At 40.4% G+C, this 20,335-nt stretch overlaps 1 protein-coding gene across 4 annotated transcripts in view; it reads right to left on the reverse strand.

Annotated features, from left to right (window-relative positions):
• LOC106883286 (uncharacterized) overlaps window positions 1-19,712 on the reverse strand; it is a 21,087-nt gene extending 1,375 nt beyond the window's left edge. The window contains exons 1-13 of one of the 4 annotated variants that reach the window (XM_089345758.1): window positions 19,618-19,712; window positions 15,104-15,295; window positions 13,441-13,684; window positions 12,484-12,582; window positions 11,261-11,326; window positions 10,984-11,049; window positions 10,466-10,557; window positions 9,579-9,673; window positions 8,534-8,721; window positions 7,253-7,327; window positions 6,117-6,236; window positions 4,438-4,569; window positions 694-824 (exon numbers count right to left, since the gene is read on the reverse strand). In XM_089345758.1, coding sequence (XP_089201884.1) covers window positions 694-824; window positions 4,438-4,569; window positions 6,117-6,236; window positions 7,253-7,327; window positions 8,534-8,721; window positions 9,579-9,673; window positions 10,466-10,557; window positions 10,984-11,049; window positions 11,261-11,326; window positions 12,484-12,582; window positions 13,441-13,684; window positions 15,104-15,222 — 1,427 coding nt within the window. In that variant the 5' untranslated portion in view covers window positions 15,223-15,295; window positions 19,618-19,712. Of the gene's footprint in view, window positions 1-693; window positions 825-4,437; window positions 4,570-6,116; window positions 6,237-7,252; window positions 7,328-8,533; window positions 8,722-9,578; window positions 9,674-10,465; window positions 10,558-10,983; window positions 11,050-11,260; window positions 11,327-12,483; window positions 12,583-13,440; window positions 13,685-15,103; window positions 15,733-16,357; window positions 16,593-19,617 lie in introns of those variants that run through there. The other 3 variants (XM_089345757.1, XM_089345756.1, XM_089345759.1) reach the window with 3 other exon arrangements.
• Window positions 19,713-20,335: the final 623 nt, after the last annotated feature.

Here is a 20,335-nt window from a genome sequence, read left to right on the forward strand (position 1 = left end):
GGTCGGCCCGAGGCTATAGTAGAAGACACTTGCCCAAGATGCCACGCAGTGGGACTGAACCCAGGACCATGTGGTTGGTAAGCAAGCTACTTACCACACAGCCACTCCTGCGCCTATGATAACTATTTTAAACTATTTTAAACTAAAACGGCTACTGGTTGTTGTTGGCACTCCGTCGCTTACGACGTCGAAGGTTCCAGTTGATCCGATCAACAGAACAGCCTGCTAGTGAAATTAACATGCAAGTGGCTGAGCACTCCACAGTCACGTGTACCCTTAACGTAGTTCTCGGGGGATATTCAGCGTGACACAGTGTGACAAGGCTGACCCTTTGAATTACAGGCACAACAGAAACAGGAAGTAAGAGTGAGAGAAAGTTGTGGTGGAAGAGTACAGCAGGGTTCGCCACCATCCCCTGCCGGAGCCTCGTGGAGCTTTTTAGGTGTTTTTCGCTCAATAAACACTCACAACGCCCGGTCTGGGAATCGAAACCACGATCCTATGACTGCAAGTCCGCTGCCCTAACCACTGGGCCATTGCGCCTCCACACTGCTACTGGTATATTTGTGCTTTTAAACACAGTGTGTGCGGACAAAAGAGATGTTATTCATGGATGAGTGCTGCAGTTCATTTGTCTTCCTGTGATGTATCTGCTTTGAGTATGATACACAGATGGCTATCGTAATGTCTTACCTCAGTAAATGTTCTGTCGTTTGTTCGGGCATGTAGGCTAGCAGGAAGGATATGGCTCGCATCGTCTGCTGTTTTATTTGCGTTTGTTCCGACATCAGTCCCTTCCGGATGATTTCGGGGAGATATTGCATCTAGCAAACATCACCATCATCATCATCATTATCATCGTCATCATCGTTGTCGTCATCATCATCACCACCACCACGATTGTCATTAGTGTTGTCATCACCATCATCATCATCATCATTGTCGTCGTCATCACCATTATCATCAACATCATCATCGTTGTCATCATCATGACCATCATCATCATCATCATCACCATCACCACGATTGTCATCATCATCATCATCGTCGTCATCATCATGACCATCATCATCATCATCATCATCAGCATTGCCAACGGCACCAGCATCAGTAGCAAGCAACATTACCATCATAGTTATTTATTGTCATCATCATCATCATCATCATCATTATCATCATCAGCAACATCAGAAAAACAATAAAATAAAAAAAACAAAATAAAAGAAAATCATGTGTATACAATGGAGAATTAGAGAGACACAGAAAGAACAACGTATTCCTATACAAACACACACACATTTATGTGCTTGTGTGTGTGTGTGTGTGTGTATACATATATTCTTTTTACTCTTTTACTTGTTTCAGTCTTTTGACTGCGGCCATGCTGGAGCACCGCCGTTTAGTCGAGCAAATCGACCCCAGGACTTATTTCTTTGGAAGCCTAGTACTTGTTCTATCGGTCTCTTTTGCCGAACAGCTAAGTTACGGGGACATAAACACACCAGCATCGGTTGTCAAGCGATGTTGGGGGGACAAACACAGACACACAAACATCTACACAAACACACATATATATATACACATACATATATACGACAGGCTTCTTTCAGTTTCTGTCTACCAAATCCACTCACAAGGCTTTGGCCGGCCCGAGTTTATAGTAAAAGACACTTGCCCAAGGTGCCACGCAGTGGGACTGAACCCGGAACCGTGTGGTTGGTAAGCAAGCTACTTAACACACAGCCACTCCTGCGCTTACATATATACTCTTTTACTTGTTTCAGTTATTTGACTATGGCCATGCTGGAGCACCGCCTTTAGTTGAGCAAATCAACCCCAGGTCTTATTCTTTGGAAGCCTAGTACTTATTCTATCGGTCTCTTTTGCTGAACCACTAAGTTACATGGACGTAAACACACCAGCATCGGTTGTCAAGCCATGTTGGGGGGACAAACACAGACACACAAACATCTACACACACATACATATATATACACATACATATATACGACGGGCTTCTTTCAGTTTCCGTCTACCAAATCCACTCACAAGGCTTTGGCCGGCCCGAGTTTATAGTAGAAGACACTTGCCCAAGGTGCCACGCAGTGGGACTGAACTCGGAACCATGTGGTTGGTAAGCAAACTACTTACCACACAGCCACTCCTATATATATATATATATATATATATATATATATATATATATATATATATATATATATATATATATACACACACACACATATATATATATACATATATACGACGGGCTTCTTTCAGTTTCCGTCTACCAAATCGACTCACAAGGCTTTGGTCGGCCCGAGGCTATAGTAGAAGACACTTGCCCAAGGTGCCATGCAGTGGGACTGAACCCGGAACCGTGTGGTTGGTAAGCAAACTACTTACCACACAGCCACTCCTATATATATATCTATATATATATATATATATATATATATATATATATATATATATATACACACACACACACATATATATATACATATATACGACGGGCATCTTTCAGTTTCCGTCTACCAAATCCACTCACAAGGCTTTGGTCGGCCTGAGGCTATAGTAGAAGACACTTGCCCAAGGTGCCACGCAGTGGGACTGAACCCGGAACCATGTGGTTGGTAAGCAAGCTACTTGCCACACAGCCACTCGACGATGATACATAGAATCAAAATATAGAATCGAGTTGAATGAAGTAATCTATGCAAGAACGTTCAGAAATAGAAAATCGAGAAATAACAGCTAAGTGGTGGTTTTCAGTCATGTGGCATAGAGAAATAGATGGACACAGCAATGACGTAAATGACTCTAAGTCTAATTGCCTAAGAAGCAAAGTGCAGGGTTAGCAAGCTGTTTTTAGTAATGGAACATTAGACATTCTCGAAACTTCCAAGAGAAACGCTAAGCTTCTTGAATAATTACGAATTACCTCTCGTGACACAGAAACTTAGTTAAAGGGAGGTTACTCTTGCAAGACTGATCATTCAACTATGCAGCTACAGACAATTACAGGAGCATTCGTTTGTGTGACTTGCGGGGTATTTAGCTGTTATTTTTAGCACATCTCATTACTACTTGATACCTTCCTTGGTCTCAATAGAATTGTTGTGGTATTCTGCTTGAAGCAGCCCACGAATCCATGAAGATGAAGATGATAATCCCGACGTCCATAGATACTATTCTATTCAGACTGACAAACAAGGAGAGTATGAGGTGGTTGTGAGATGTGCTAAAAATAATAGCTAAATACCCCTTAAATCACACAAAATTTGTTTTTTGAGGAATTTTTTTTTTCATAATTGTATGAATTCCCAAGTGTAGAACAGAAATTTGGAGAAATTCTCTGAAGATTCCAGAAAATAAAAAAATTTACGAGGGGTTAGAAGGGATACTTAAAACAGAATTCCAAAATAATTTTATTCACATGGAGAAGCTATCAAGTCGTTGTGAGATGTGCTAAAAACAACAGCTAAATACCCCTTAAATCACACAAAACAATTTGTTTTTTGAGGTTTTTTTTTTTCATAATTGTATGAATTCTCATGTGTAGAACAGAAATTTGCAAATATTTTCTAAGATTCCATAAAATAAAAAAATTACAAAGGGTTACAAGGGATACTTGAAACAGAATTCTACCCATAATTTTATTCACACGAAATGGCTATCAAGTGGTTGTGAGATGTGCTAAAAACAACAGCTAAATACCCCCTTAAATCAAACAAAATGATTTGTTTTTTGAGGTTTTTTTTTTTCATAATTGTATGAATTCCCAAGAGTAGAACAGAAATTTGCAAATATTTTCTGAAAATTCCAGAAAATAAAAAATTTACGATGGTTTATAAGAGATACTTAAAACAGAATTCTACCCATAATTTTATTCACATATCAAGTGGTTGTGAGATGTGCTGAAAATAATAGCTAAATACCCCTTAAATCACACAAAACAATTTGTTTTTTGAGGGGTTTTTTTTTCATAATTTTTTTTCATATTTTTTTTGAGGTTTCTTTTACATAATTTTTTCATAATTCATGTGTAGAACAGAAATTTGTAAATATTTTCTGAAAATTCCATAAAATAAAAAAATTACAAAGGGTTACAAGGGATACTTGAAACAGAATTCTACTCATAATTTTATTCACACGAAGCTATCAAGTGGTTGTGAGTTGTGCTAAAAACAACAGCTAAATACCCCTTAAATCACACAAAACAATTTGTTTTTTGAGGGTTTTTTTTTCATAATTTTTTTCATAATTTTTTCATAATTTTTTTTTCTTAATTTTTTCATAATTTTTTTTAGCTTTTTTTTCTTAATTTTTTCATAATTCATGTGTAGAACAGAAATTTGTGAATATTTTCTGAAAATTCCCAAAAATAAAAAAAGCAGAATTCTACTAAATAGACAACAAAAAAGCCGAACTTACCAATGTGGGTGTGTTCAGTTTGAATTTGGAAAAATTGGCGATTCCTCGTTGAATGTTTAGAAGGGTCTCAGTGTCAAGGTCGTCACGGTGGAGCAAGGAACAAAGGGTCTTTTGTAGGTTGGAGAGACAGACCTGTGAAGACAGAAGGGACGGATGAGAAGAGGAAGAGAAAAAAGGGAGAGAGAGAGAGAGGGGGTAGGAGAGGAGGAAGACGAGGAGAAGGAAGAGGTGGAATTAATGTGTGATGATGGTGAAGGTGATATCGACAAAGACAACGACAACAGCAAGAACAACAAATGTAGCATGCATTGCTATAATCACCACCACCCTACCAACACCACAACCCCCGCCACAATCATTGCCACCACTCTCACCTCTACCATTGCAATCACCACAACCACCGCCAACACCTCGATCAGTGCCACCACCACTATCACTACAACAACCAGTTACCACCACCACTACTACCACCAACAACAAAATCACCACCCCAACCACTACCAGTACCACAACCACCACCACCACCACCACAACGACCACCACTACCACTACCACCACCATCACCAACACCACAACCACCACCACTATGATAACGAAGACCACCTCAACTACCACCACCACCACCACCACCACCACCATGATAACAAGATAACCATTAGATAACGATGTCTCAAAGGTTACTAATTAACCAACTCATTTTTCTTCTCATCACACACACATTCTTTTATTCTTTTACTTATATCAGTCATTTGACTGCGGCCATGCTGGAGCACCGCCTTTAGTCGAGCAAATCGACCCCGGGACTTATTCTTTGGAAGCCTAGTACTTAGTCTCTTTTTGCCGAACTGCTAAGTTACGGGGATGTAAACACACCAGCATCGGTTGTCAAGCGATGTTAGGGGGACAAACACAGACATACAAACACATACACACACACACACATATATATATATATATACATATATACGACGGATTTCTTTCAGTTTCCGTCTACCAAATCCACTCACAAGGCTTTGGTCGGCCCGAGGCTATAGTAGAAGACACTTGCCCAAGGTGCCACGCAGTGGAACTGAACCCAGAACCATGTGATTGGTAAGCAAGCTACTTACCACACAGCCACTCCTGCACCTATATATATATATATATATATATATATATATATATATATATATATATAGATATGCAGGGCAGGGAATCATCAATTAGTAATAAAATTAATAATTAACAATTCTGCCGCTATCAATCTGGAGTAATAATTTGTAGTTTTGAAATCAGTAGTTCTTTGACTGCTATTTCTGAATTCTCAGTATGTTGGAGAAGCAGGTTACTGTCAATCCCTATATATTTATGATTATATATATATATATATATATATATATATATATATATATAAAATATATATAAACTATATAGTTTTAGGGAAAAGAACCAAGTTTCAAGAACTCATCGATGAAAATCCATCACATATAGAAAAATTAATAATTAAAAGCACAATAAATGAGTATAATATAAAGTAAAGTAAATATCATAAGATAAATATAATATAATAAATATAATATATATATAAATATATATATATACAATATTTTCATCTGCACTGGTTTCAGTTAGTTTATCTGTGATAATGGCAACCATGGAAACAACAACAACAACAACAACAACAACAGTCTGGTACGAACCGTGTCTGACGAACAAACGGCCAGATTTGCTACCAAAGAGGTGGCCATGGTCAAAACTTCCTGTTGCCAAGCGCTGCCCTTTAGCAGGGAATTGATGTTCTGCCCGCATGCCATGTCTTTCTGAAAGAAGACAACAATAACAACGACAACAACAACAGTAATGATAATGATAAGAAGTTAATTAACGAGAAAGAAAAATAGCAACAAAGGGAAAAATTAATAAAAGAAAAATCCAAAAACTGAAACAAACAAAAAAGAGGGGAATTATAATAATGGTTTCAAATATTGGCACAAGGCCAGCAAGTTTAGGGGAGGGGATGAGGTGATTATATGGTACTTGTTTTATTGACCCTGGATGGGATGAAAGGTAAAGTTGACCTCGGCAGGATTTGAACTCAAAACATAAAGACGGAAGAAATGCTGCTGCTAAGCACTTAGGGGGCTACAGTCAAGGGGCTGACAGTTGAGGGACTGGCAGTCAAGGGGCTGACAATTAAGGGCTAACAGTCGAGGGGCTGACAGTTGAGGGGCTGACTGTTAAGGGCTGACAGTTAAGGGGCTGGTAGTCAATGGCCCCATGCAAAATGTTGGGAAGCAGTAGGCAATTGTGGATCTCTCTTGAGTATTATATAGGGATTAAGTTTTGTTGAGGGCTGAAGATGCAGCATTGGAGACGAGTAATCTACAAAAAAAAAAGATTCAGTGATGGCGAAACCTAGGTGTTTGTTGTGGCAGAAATAGGGGCCAATGATGACTCCCTACCACGAACCCTTAACTGGCACTACGTTAGCTTAGATGACAAGGGTTTCAGTTGATCTGATCACTGGAACAGCCTGCTCGTGAAATTAACATGCAAGTGGCTGAGTACTCCATAGACCCGCTTAACCTTTGTGTAGTTCTCAAGGAGATTCAGCGTGACACAGAATGTGATAAGGCTGGCTCCTTTTTGCCAGCCGAGGGGAGAGGCAGAGCAAGAAATAATGCGTCACCGGGAATTGAACTCACGACCTTACAGTCATGAGCCGAATGCCCCCTAACCACTAAGCCCTTAAGCCAACTCATAAAGGCAATAATTTTGAGACAAGAAACAACGAAATGAAGACAGAGAAGGAGTGGATGCTGTGAAGCCATGTTACCTGGATGAGTTGGTGTCGGCACCAGTTGTTGCTCGCGGATATGAAGGTGAGTATTTTCACAGCAGCAGATTGCATCTGGAAGTAACGAGGGGCGAGAGAACAGGTGAGAAATGTGTGTGGACGGGGCGGTGGGGTGAGTGGTGCGTGGGGGATAGGGGGTGAGGAAGGAGGGGGGGAGAGAGAGAATAATATAGTGACGGTTGTTGTTACTGGTGTTGTTGGGTTAGAGAAGGAGGTCGACCTCATATTGGAGTCCCTTATTTCTGTGTGTGACGCTAGCATACACACACACACGTATGTATATATATACATACATATGTATATATATATATATATATATATATATGCATAAATATATATATATATGTGTATATATATATATATATATATATATATATATATACACATATATATATATATACATACACATAAATACATACGTCATCATCATCATCATCGTTTAACGTCCGCTTTCCATGCTAGCATGGGTTGGACGACTTGGCTGAGGACTGGTGAAACCGGATGGCAACACCAGGCTCCAATCTAAATTTGGCAGAGTTTCTACAGCTGGATGCCCTTCCTAACGCCAACCACTCAGAGAGTGTAGTTTATATATATATATATACACACACACACACACATATATGTATATATATATATATATATATATATATATATATATATATACACACACACATACATATACACACACATACATATACACACACATATATATATATATATTTGGCACTCCGTCAGTTACAACGTCGAGGGTTCCAGTTGATCCGATCAACAGAACAGCTTGCTCATGAAATTAACGTGCAAGTGGCTGAGCACTCCACAGACACGTGTACCCTTAACGTAGTTCTCGGGGATATTCGGCGTGACACAGTGTGACGAGGCTGACCCTTTGAATTACAGGCACAACAGCAACAGGAAGTAAGAGTGAGAGAAAGTTGTGGTGGAAGAGTACAGCAGGGTTCGCCACCATCCCCTGCCAGAGCCTCGTGGAGCTTTTAGGTGTTTTCGCTCAATAAACACTCACAACGCCCGGTCTGGGAATCGAAAGTGCGATCCTATGACCGCGAGTCCGCTGCCCTAACCACTGGGTCATTGCGCCTCCACTTATATATATATATTTACATATACATTAAAATACAAATATATACACATATATACATATACACATGCATACATACATATATGTATACATACATATATACACACATATCTAAAATCAAAGAAACATTACACAGAAAAATGAATTCTACAGATACTGACCTGAGGTTCGGTAGAATTTAGGAATAAGAAAATCTGAGGTAGGGCTTGAACCCTCTGACTGTCGACAATGATACTGTGAGTTTCTTTGTCCTTCGCTATAATACACAGTGTCTTCATGGCTACCAGTGAGACAGCGCCCCCTGCATGGCAGAGATTGAGGACCGGAAGTAAGGCGCCGTCTTGCAGGACTGTGGTTATTCATAAAGAGATGGGAAAAGAAAACATGAAGAGAAACGTATGAATAACAGAGAAATATTAAGATGGAGTGTATGTGTCACAGAACCGTCCCAACACTAGATCCTATATTTTAGATCTCACCTTAAAAATCCCACAACTGTTTCAATTACATTAACACACACACACATCATCATCATCGTTTAACGTCCACTTTCCATGCTAGCATGAGTTGGATGATTTGACTGAGGACTGGTGAAACCAGATGGCTACACCAGGCTCCAATCTAATTTGGCAGAGTTTCTACAGCTGGATGCCCTTCCTAACGCCAACCACTCCGAGAGTGTAGTGGGTGCTTTTACGTGTCATCGGCACGAAGGCCAGTCAGGCGGTGCTGGCAACGGCCACGCTTGAATGGTGTATTTTATGTGCCACCCGCACAAGAGCCAGTCCAGGGGCACTGGCAACGATCTCGCTCGAAAGTCCTTACACATGCCGTGGGCACAAGTGCCAGAAAGGTGACGCTGGGCACAGGTGCCATCCTGATTTCGCTTTCGCTTGCCCCAGTAAGTCTTCGCAAGCTGAGTTTCGTGTCCAATGAGGGAGGCGACGTTGGCATGGGTGCCAGATGTCGAATTTAACTCGATTTCGATTTCACTTGCCTCATATATATATATATATATATATATATATATATGAGAGATTTTGGTATTCAGAAGACCCAAAAGGCAGGTAAGGCTATCTAAGTAGTCCTAGATACACTGTGTCTGAATAAAAAATGGGAAGGTCACAGCTGGAACATCTCTGATCATAGGTCTGTCTGGATCAGGACTGACCTGGAGGTGGGGGGGGGGGTTAAAACTTGACTTACCTTTTGTTATTAATCCTGGTGTTTTACAGAATATATGAATAGCACTGATGCCATCTGCTGAGATATTACCATATTTTGAAGACTTCTCCAAGATACTGTGGGAATTGGTAAAAAGACAATAAAAGCATGTTTATAATAATAATAATAATAATAATAATAATAATAATAATAATAAATATATCCATTCGAACAACAAAGAAACAGTGTTGGGTCAAAAAGTCAACTCTGAACAAACAGACCCGTCCCCTATTGTCCCGTCCCCTATTGTCACTGTCAATGCCTTAATGACCAGCCAAACCTCACACTGGATTGGAGCAATTTTGGGGGAGGGGATGAGTCGATTACATTGACCCCAGTACGCAACTGGTACTTGTTTTATTGACCCTGAAAGGATAAAAAGGCAAAGTCGACCTCAACGGAATTTGAACTCAGAACGTAGCGATGTGTGAAATACCTCTAAGCATTTCATCCAGCATGCTACCGATTCTGCCAGCCCACCACCTCTTTTACTCTTTTACTTATTTCAGTCATTTGACTGCGGCCATGCTGGAGCACCGCCTTTTTAGTCAAGAAAATCAGCCCCCAGGAATTATTCTTTGTAAGCCTTATTCTATCCGTCTCTTTTTGCTGAACCGCTAAGTGACAGGAATGTAAACACACCACCATCAGTTGTCAAGCGATGGTGGGGGGACAAACACAGACACACAAACATATTATATATATATATATATACATATATACGACAGGCTTCTTTCAGTTTCCATCTACCAAATCCACTCACAAGGCTTTAGTCGGCCCAAGGCTATAGTAGAAAACACTTGCCCAAGGTGCCACGCAGTGGGACTGAACCTGGAACCATGTGGTTGGTAAGCAAAGGTGGTACTCACTGTGAAATAGCTTTGACTGCCCCACTTTGTATCAGGGTGTTGTGTAGTGTTTGGTGCATACTCAGAGAATGAAGTCCTTGCATGACGCCTTCCTGGAACAATAAAATGGAACAGACTGTGAAATTAGATCTCACGGTAAAACAGCTTGGATTGAAATACAGACTGAGGAAATGAGAGATGACGACAACAATGATGACGACAACAATGACAAAGATCACAACGATGACGAGGATGAGCATGCTGATGATGACGACAATGATGACAATGATGATGATGATTTGAAACAGTCTTTGCCTAGTGCATTATCCTATCAAAAGATTTGAACTCATGACATCCAGGACCATACTAAATCCTGCAAGGCATTTTTACCTCTTTTACCAACGCTCCACCGATTCTGCTAATCCTTCCCCCCCCCTCAGCCCCCCCCCCCCCAGCCGTTTGTATTTATTATTGATCTCTGAGAATTGTCACGGATGAGAGAATGTATTTCATGTGAAATGAAGTGGAACAAATCTGACCTGGATTTCTGCTTCATCGACCGTCGCCAATGCAACTAGGGCTTGCACTCCTCCGACTTCGACGACCTTTCAATAGAAGAGACAACACACACATAAGATAATTAGATCAGTTAAGGTGACAATACACACACACACACACACACACAAACACACTCAAATATACAGGCATAGACAGACACTTATCTATTTATTTACTTATCTATCCAGCTGTCCATCTCAATCTATTTATCCTTCCATCCATCTAACAAAAAATGAAAAATAAAAAGTTGGCCCCCACCTTTGGCACCATTGCTGTGTCTCTGGAGAATTCCGCCAATTGTTTCGCAGCAACAATCCGGAAGTTCTGGAACAAAAGAAAATGGGGGAATCATCATCATCATCATCATCATCACCATGAGCAATTCCATCATCATCATGAACATTAACAGTAGTATTATCATCATCAATAACATTGCAAGCACCACTACTGCTACTACTACTACTACTACCACCACCACTGTTATCACTACCATCCATATCACCAGTCACACCACCACCCCTCATACTACAGCCACTACCATTAACACCACCACCACCACTGCCATCACCATCATAATCTCTCATGCACTTAGCACCACAACATCCACATGGTTCCGGGTTCAGTCCCACTGCGTGGCACCTTGGGCAAGTGTCTTCTGCTATAGCCTCAAGCCGACCAAAGCCTTGTGAGTGGATTTGGTAGATGGAAACTGAAAGAAGCCCGTCGTATATATGTATATATATGTGGCTGTGTGGTAAGTAGCTTGCTTACCAACCACATGGTCCCGGGTTCAGTCCCACTGCGTGGCACCTTGGGCAAACACACACGCACACACACAAGCACGCCAACCACTCCCAGAGTGTAGTGGGTGCTTTTTATGTGCCACCGGCATGAGGGCCAGTCAGGCGGTACTGGCAACGGCCACACTCAAATGGTGTTTTTCACATGCCACCAGCACTGGAGCGAGACCGCTGCTCTGGCAGTGATCCCGCTTGGAATACGACGGATTTCTTTCAGTTTCCGTCTACCAAATCCACTCACAAGGCTTTGGTCAGCCCGAGGCTATAGTAGAAGACACTTGCCCAAAGTTCCACGCAGTGGGACTGAACCTGGAACCACTCCTGCATAGAATGTAAAGAATATTTTGTGCAAAAGAAAAAGAATGCCAAAGATTATTTATGATAAAAACTATGTTTATATGTAAGGGAAATACCTCGATATACAAGTTAACTTGTTCCCAGAGATTGCTTGTAAAGTGAAAATTCGTAAAGCAGAGCAATAATTTCCCATAGTAGTAATGTTATAAATTGTAATTCGTTCCCAGAAAAATGTATTGGGAGTTGTTTCATTCAACTAAAACCCTTCAAGGTTGTGCTCCAGCATGGCTGTTGTCTAACAAATGACATAAGCAAACGAAAAGAATAAAAAGACTCTACCAGGTCCCCCATTATAAAAATTCCATAAGCAGGGTTTGAACTTACGATGCTGGACGACCGTGCCTTGGCCACTAAATCTGCCACTGGATAACAGGTGGAACATACTTTCTCTTGTTTCTCAAGACCCAGCTGGGGCAAAAAGATCTGTAAATAGAAACAACAGAAACATATATATATATATATATATATATATATATATATATATATACACACACAACTTCATTATACATACATGCACACACTTTGCTCCCACCTCTCTCCTGCTCTCTTCCACTCTCTCTCTCTCTCTCTCTCTCTCTCCTTCTCCTGCATTTCCCTCAGGTTGGGTAACCACGTATTTCCTTTGTGGCACCACACCTGTTTCTGTCTTCATTCCTTATCTCTCTCTCTCTCTCTTTCTCTCCAGCCAGGTAACCTTGTACCTCCTCTACATCATGAGGATGACAGTGACGACGATGATGATGATGACGACGACGACGATGATGACAATGATGATGATGACGATGATGATGTTGATGATGATGACGATAATATCTGTGGTAAGTTTATATGTATATATATATGTGGCTGTGTGGTAAGTAGCTTGCTTACCAACCACATGGTCCCGGGTTCAGTCCCACTGCGTGGCACCTTGGGCAAGTGTCTTCTACTATAGCCTCGGGCCGACCAAAGCCTTGTGAGTGGATTTGGTAGACGGAAACTGAAAGAAGCCCGTCGTATATATGTATATATATGTATGTATATATATGTGTGTGTGTGTGTGTGTGTCTGTGTTTGTCCCCCCAGCTTCGCTTGACAACCGATGCTGGTGTGTTTACGTCCCCGTAACTTAGCGGTTCGGCAAAAAGAGAACGATAGAATAAGTACTAGGCTTCCAAAAGAATAAGTCCCGGGGTCGATTTGCTCGACTATAAAGGCGGTGCCCCAGCATGGCCGCAGTCAAAAAAGACTGAAACAAGTAAAAGAGTAAAAGAGTAAAAGAGAATATATATACATACATACACATGGTAATGATGATGATGATGACGACGATGACAACAACGATGACAGTGGTAACAATAGTAATAACGGCAAAAAACAATTGCCACGGCAACGATGTGTATTTGAACCCGTGTTGCTGACCTTGTTTTTACAGCAAGTTTTGCAGACAATCTTGCCGCACTGCCGGCAATGGTGTCTCCGGCGCACCTGGTTGAACCTCTCCCGACAAATGAAGCAACACTGGGCCTCTTCGTCCGGAATCCACCTGTGGGAGAGAGAGAGAGAGAGAAAGAGAGAGAGAGAGAAATATGAATATAACAACATATCCATATTACAGGGTGACAGCCAAAAGGGCTATTGTCTTCATCATGATGATGACGATGATGACGATGATGATGATGATGATGATGATGACAATGTGTTTGTCCTCCCCCCCACCCGCTCCAGCATCGCTTGACAACCGATGCTGGTGTCTTTACGTCCCCGTAACTTAGCGGTTCGGCAAGAGACCGATAGAAGGCGGCGGGCTGGCAAGAAACGTTAGCACGCCGAACGAAATGCTTAGCGGTGTTTCGTCTGCCGTTACGTTCTGAGTTCAAATTCCGCCGAGGTCGACTTTGCCTTTCATCCTTTCGGGGTCGATTAAATAAGTACCAGTTACGCGCTGGGGTCGATGTAATCGACTTAATCCCTTTGTCTGTCCTTGTTTGACCTTTCTATGTTTAGCCCCTTGTGGGCAATAAAGAAATAAGAGACCGATAGAATAAGTACTTGGCTTCCAAAGAATAAGTCCTAGGGTCGATTTACTCGACTAAAAGGCGGTGCTCCAGCATGGCCGCAGTCAAAAATGACTGAAACAAGTAAAAGAGTAATATATGTGTGTGTGTGTGTGTGTGTGTGTGTGTGTATGTGTGTATGTTTGTGTGTGTGTTTGTCCCACCATCATCGCTTGACTACCGATGCTGGTGTGTTTACGTCCCCGTAACCTAGCGGTTTGGCAAAACAGACCGATAGAATAAGTACCAGGCTTCCAAAGAATAAGTCCTGGGGTCGATTTGCTCGACTAAAGGCGGTGCTCCAGCATGGCCGCAGTCAAAAGACTGAAACAAGTAAAAGAGTAATATATGTGTGTGTGTGTGTGTGTGTGTATGTATGTTTGTGTGTCTGTGTTTGTCCCACTATCATCGCTTGACTACCGATGCTGGTGTGTTTAGGTCCCAGTGGCTTAGCGGTTCGGCAAAAGAGAGACCGATAGAATAAGTACCAGGCTTACAAAGAATAAGTCCTGGGGGTCGATTTGCTCGACTAAAGGCGGTGCTCCAGCATGGCAGCAGTCAACAAATGAGTGAAACAAGTAAAAGAGTATCATCTGAAGGGCTTTTGTAGGTAAGACATTAAATGCAGTTCAAAACAAACTTTATTTATTTACACAACGAACCAAGAACGATTTTTTGGGTGGAAAATTCCCCCCCACATGTAAGTCCAATGCCCCATTAACATTTATCAGTGAAACATTAACATGAAATAAATACATTATAGCCATAACAACTCTTATTTTCCTAAACACATGTAAAACTAAGAGAATGTCTTTCACCTCCATTACAGTGGGGGGGGGGGAAGAGAAACCCCCCCCCCAAAAAAAAAACATCCTGTAAAAGAAATAAACAAGGTTAGCTTAACTTACTTGGCTTTCCTAAGAACAAAGGAGGGCCATTGGTATGTCTCTACCGGTCCTATAACTTTGGCGGGACACACATTGCAGTTTTCTAGCCTAATCATTCCATCGATGCTGTCGTCTGCCATAGAAAATACACCCACTTCTTCTACGCCAGGTTCGTTTCTGATTCTATTTCTTGCTCAGACAAAGCTCTACGAACTAAAACATGGATGAAGTATATGAGCCTATATGTATGTTTACTATAAATAATGTAAAAGAGATATATATATGCCTGTGAGTATGTATATATGTGTGTATGTATTTATGTGTGTGTGGTGAGGAGGTGGTGGTGGTGGTGCGTGTATTAATGGTGTGCTTTATGTACACCCACTAAGTGTTTTTTGACTGTGATCTTGGCGGATTTGCTGCGTGATTTAGGACGGGTTATCGATAAATGGAGATACTTCTCTGATTAGGAAGTTTTGAAGTTCGACCAAAGAAGATGCTCTGCTGTAAACGAGATCAAAGTACAACGAGGCGCCTATGTGTAGATATGCGTGTGTGTGTCGGTGTATATATGTGTGTATATATATATATATATGTTATATATGTATGTATGCATATATGCGTGTCTGTGTCGGTGTCTGTGTGTGTGTGTATGTGTATATATATATATATATATATATATATATATATATATATGTGTGTGTGTGTGTGTGTGTGTGTGTGTGTGTGTGTGTGTGTGTGTGTTATATATGTATGTATGCATAGATGCGTGTCTGTGTGTGTGTGTGTGTGTGTGTTATATATGTATGTATGCATAGATGCGTGTCTGTGTGTGTGTGTGTGTGTGTGTTATATATGTATGTATGCATATATGCGTGTCTGTGTCTCTGTGTGTGTGTGTGTATATATATATATATATATATATGTATATACATACATACATATATTGCACATATGTTTATACGAATAAACATGTATATATGCACGTGTGTGAATGAATGTGTGCGTATATATGTGTGTATATATATATGTGTGTGTGTGTGTGTCTGTGTGTGTGTGTGTGTGTCTGTGTTTGTCCCCCCAACATCGCTTGACAAGCGATGCTGGTGTGTTTACGTCCCGGTAACTTAGCGGTTCGGCAAAAGGGAGTCCGATAGAATAAGTACTAGGCTTCCAAAGAATAAGTCCCGGGGTCGATTTGCTCGACTATAAAGGCGGTGCTCCAGCATGGCCGCAGTCAAAAGACTGAAACAAGTAAAAGAGTAATTTGCTTACCAGTCGCATGGCTCCTGGTTCAGATGTGTCTGGAAAGGCTCCGTAAGTCAGGGGGAAGAACCCAGTTTGTTGCGATTACCTCCCTTGGTCCACAAAATCCATCGTGTGTGTGTATGTGCGCCCGCATACATATACAGATTCTGTACGTCTGCGTGTGTGCCCTGATGAGATTCTGCGGTTGAGCATCTATTATTGTATTCGGAACCTTCATCAAGGGCCTCCAAGCAACTATGTTAGTAAAAAGGCTTGTTTATCTTTATTAGACTATATATCTTAAATTTGTTTACGGGAAGCAACGGCTTGGGTAATGGAAGGGTGAAACGATTTTTTTTCGTTTTCTGAAAAAGCAATATTTTCGACTTGCGATACTTTTGCATAATAGCAACGATATATATATATATATATATATATATATATATATACATACACACACACACACACACATATATATATATATATATATATACACACATATATATACACACACACATATATATATATACACACACACAGATATATATATATACACACATATACACATATATACACACACACATATATATACACACACATATATATAGACATATATATACACATACGTACATATATGTATATACACACACACACACACACAATAGCGCATGGCTCAGTGGTTAGAGCATTCGCCTCTCAATGATGAGGGAACGAGTTCGATTCCCAGACCAAGCTGTTCTTGAGCGAGACACTTTATTTCACGTTGCTCAGGTACACTTTGCCTTTGCTTTATATGCATGGGCGAGGAACTTTCTAGGTGCAATTCCATGGTCGTTCATGACCAAAAGAGTCCTTTACCTCTTTATATACACACAAATACTAGATATATATACATATAATATACATACACACACCATATCGTAAGCCAGTTTTTTTTTGTTAGCGACCGATTTCAACTCTTATGAACATGAATAAAACTCAAAGAAAAATCATATAAATACGTATTTATTAACGTGATTTTGGGATAGGATAAAAATAGTTTTACATTAAATTGAAGGAGTACTCAATACATTCAATAGAGTATAGCTTTATTATTTTTAACACGAATAGTATTAGTATATATATATATATATATATATATATATATACACACACAATGACTTTGGACTGTCCGATGATGGGTTTACTGACCAAAATATAATAGCAAACAAGAGTCCCCAGAGAGTGCAAACCCCTGCCAACGCAACACCAATATCCTCTCAACGATTAACCGGAGATGATTTTTAAAATAAGAATATCTGAAATAAAATCGGCTGCTCTCGCAAACGAGAACACTAAAAATGAACCCGATCGCTCTCAAACGGAAAAATAATCAATATACCTTGTCCGGTACCTGATCGATCCCAAAATCGAATCAGTGCAGGTCTGTTGTGAATTATTGTGGGATTGTTTTACTGTTGACGAAGAGGTGGGTGTTTCATTGTTTTGAAATTTTTGTTGAAACAATTTGTTACTTGTGGAAAAACTTTATTGGTCTGCTTTTTGAAAACTTTCTTCTTGTGTCTTGCCCCCGTGTGGGGAAGCTTGCATTATGGCAATCCCGAGTAAGAGGAAAGAAATGTCGAAAAGACATTCATAGAAACAAGTGAAGAAGAAGACTATATCCCACCGAGACCTTCGACTTCAAGAAGAAATATTGAACGCCGGCAGAACAAACACCTTTACCAGAAGAAAAAGCAGGCGAGGGGTGGAACACAGTAACCCACAAGAGGAAAATAAATCCACCCTCCCCTGCAAAGGAAAAGAAAAAAAGAACAAGTGACGAAAGACAAATTAAAAAACCTAGAAAGAAAGAGGAAGAAAACTGCTACATGGCGGTTCGCAGTTCGAATCGAGATCTAGCGAACCGGCTGACAGTAATGCATGCTGGAAAAATAAACAACTCTGAAATTAAGAACGGTTTTGACATCTTTAAGACTAATAGAAAAAACTATAAAATATTGGCTAACGAATTTCGTAAGGATGTAGGCCCTCCCAGATTGGACATTGCCGATAATCTATACCACGCCCTGGTGAATGTTTTTACCTTTCACCTTAAAAGGAAGGTGGGGTTGGAAAGGAGGTGCTTGTTAGAGCGTGTGGCACGGATTTTGAGAGGGAAAGGCTCTGCGTGAATACGTCAGAAAGATTACCAAGGTGTCGGTATTATAGACAGGGCTCGTGGGGTCGGAGCTTATCTGTTTTTAATGCCTCATTGCGTTATTTTTGTATATGTAAATTTTTTTTTGTGTGTTCCATTGTAAATTTTTAAACCCATACGATTGTATATGACCCCGTTCATATTGTGTTGTCCCCCCTTCTTTGTGCGCCTGTATGGGCAATAATAAAACCAAACATCCTTGAAGGTTTCATCGGAATCCATCCAGCGGTTCTTGAAATATCTTGTCCACGGACAAACAAACAAACACAACTGAAAACAATACCCCCGCCTTCACCAAGGCGGAGGTAACAATGAACTTATTGTATACAGGGCTCAGATATCCTAGAACACATAAGAAAACGTAACCAAAACTGCAAGAACGGTACATAGAATCTTTTCTGCTCTAAGCACAAAGCCCGAAATTTTGGAGAATGGAGCCAATCGAAAGGATAAAAGGCAAAGTCGATCTCGGCGGGATTTGAACTCAGAACGTAAAGACAACGTAACGACAGACAAAATACTGTGAGGAAGGGGAGGAATTTGTCCTATGCCACGAGGGGGGGATCATAGAAAAATGTTTGGACTGTCAGTGCGACAGAGAAAGAAACTACTCGGCCTGCACTGGCAGTTCAATTTGACCTGCGGAGGTCATAAATAGAAGGACCTTGTCAAAGGTCTAAACACTCGTTGACAAGATAGAATACGCCTCCCTCGCCGTTGACCAGGGCCTGTCAATTTAGAGTTGTCTGCAGGCAGCAGGCTATTTACTCGGGGGGGGGGGGGGGGCAGCGACGAGGGGGGATTAACTGTTATAGTTGAACTCTGCGATTTTTTTTGCCCTTGGTAGGGTAAAAACATAATATTGTCTTATTTTTGACTGCCTCAGTTTGTTTAAAATTTATAATTTTAAAAAGGAACGAAGTTTTAAGGAAGCAAGGTTCGGCAGGTGGCTTTGTCCTCTCCCATCTATACCATCATGTACACTATTCATCTCATCTCATTAATGTTTTTGTCCAGCCAGCGTCGCTTCTTGTAACTATGTTCAGCCCTAAGTGGCTAATGTAATGAAATAAAGAAGCTTGCTTACCAACCACATGGCTCCGGGTTCAGTACCACTGCGTGGCATCTTGGGCAAGTGTCTTCTACTATAACCTCGGGCCGACCAAAGCCTTGTGAGTGGATTTGGTAGACGGAAACTGAAAGAAGCCCGTCATATACATATATATATATATACACACACACACATATATATACACATATATATATATATGAAAGAAGGTTTGAAAATACACTTATTTTTTAAAAATATTTATTTACTTAACCGGTTTCACTTTTTTAGAAAAAGATTATCAAAAGTCTTTGAGAATAATAAAAAATGTTAAAAAAACAGTTTGAGTATTAAAATGCATATATACATTCTTTGATGATAAAATATATTTAAAGTATAAAGCTTTGTATGAACTTTGTAGTGTTACATACTGATTGTCACACATTCTCTGATATTAAGGTGAAATTGTTAAAAACTTAAAAACAGTGTATGAAAATACACATATGGAAAAATACATATACATATTCTTATACATATTCTTTGACAATTGAATAAAATTGAGGAGGAACTGACCTGGCCTTTTTCTCTTGTGTATATTGAGGGAATGTTTTACTGTCTTAAGAGACAGTGTGACTGGCTAGCTGGGGTGGGAGGGAAGAAGAGTTAAAGAAATTTTTTTTATTTTTGGTTGGTCTGTGACAGTCTGTCATGGTTCACTGGTTTTTGGGACTGGTTTTGTGCACATCTCTATGTGTGT

Source organism: Octopus bimaculoides, chromosome 29 (assembly GCF_046866305.1).
Source record: "Octopus bimaculoides isolate indiv1 chromosome 29, ASM4686630v1, whole genome shotgun sequence".
Classification (NCBI taxonomy): Eukaryota; Metazoa; Mollusca; class Cephalopoda; order Octopoda; family Octopodidae; genus Octopus; species Octopus bimaculoides.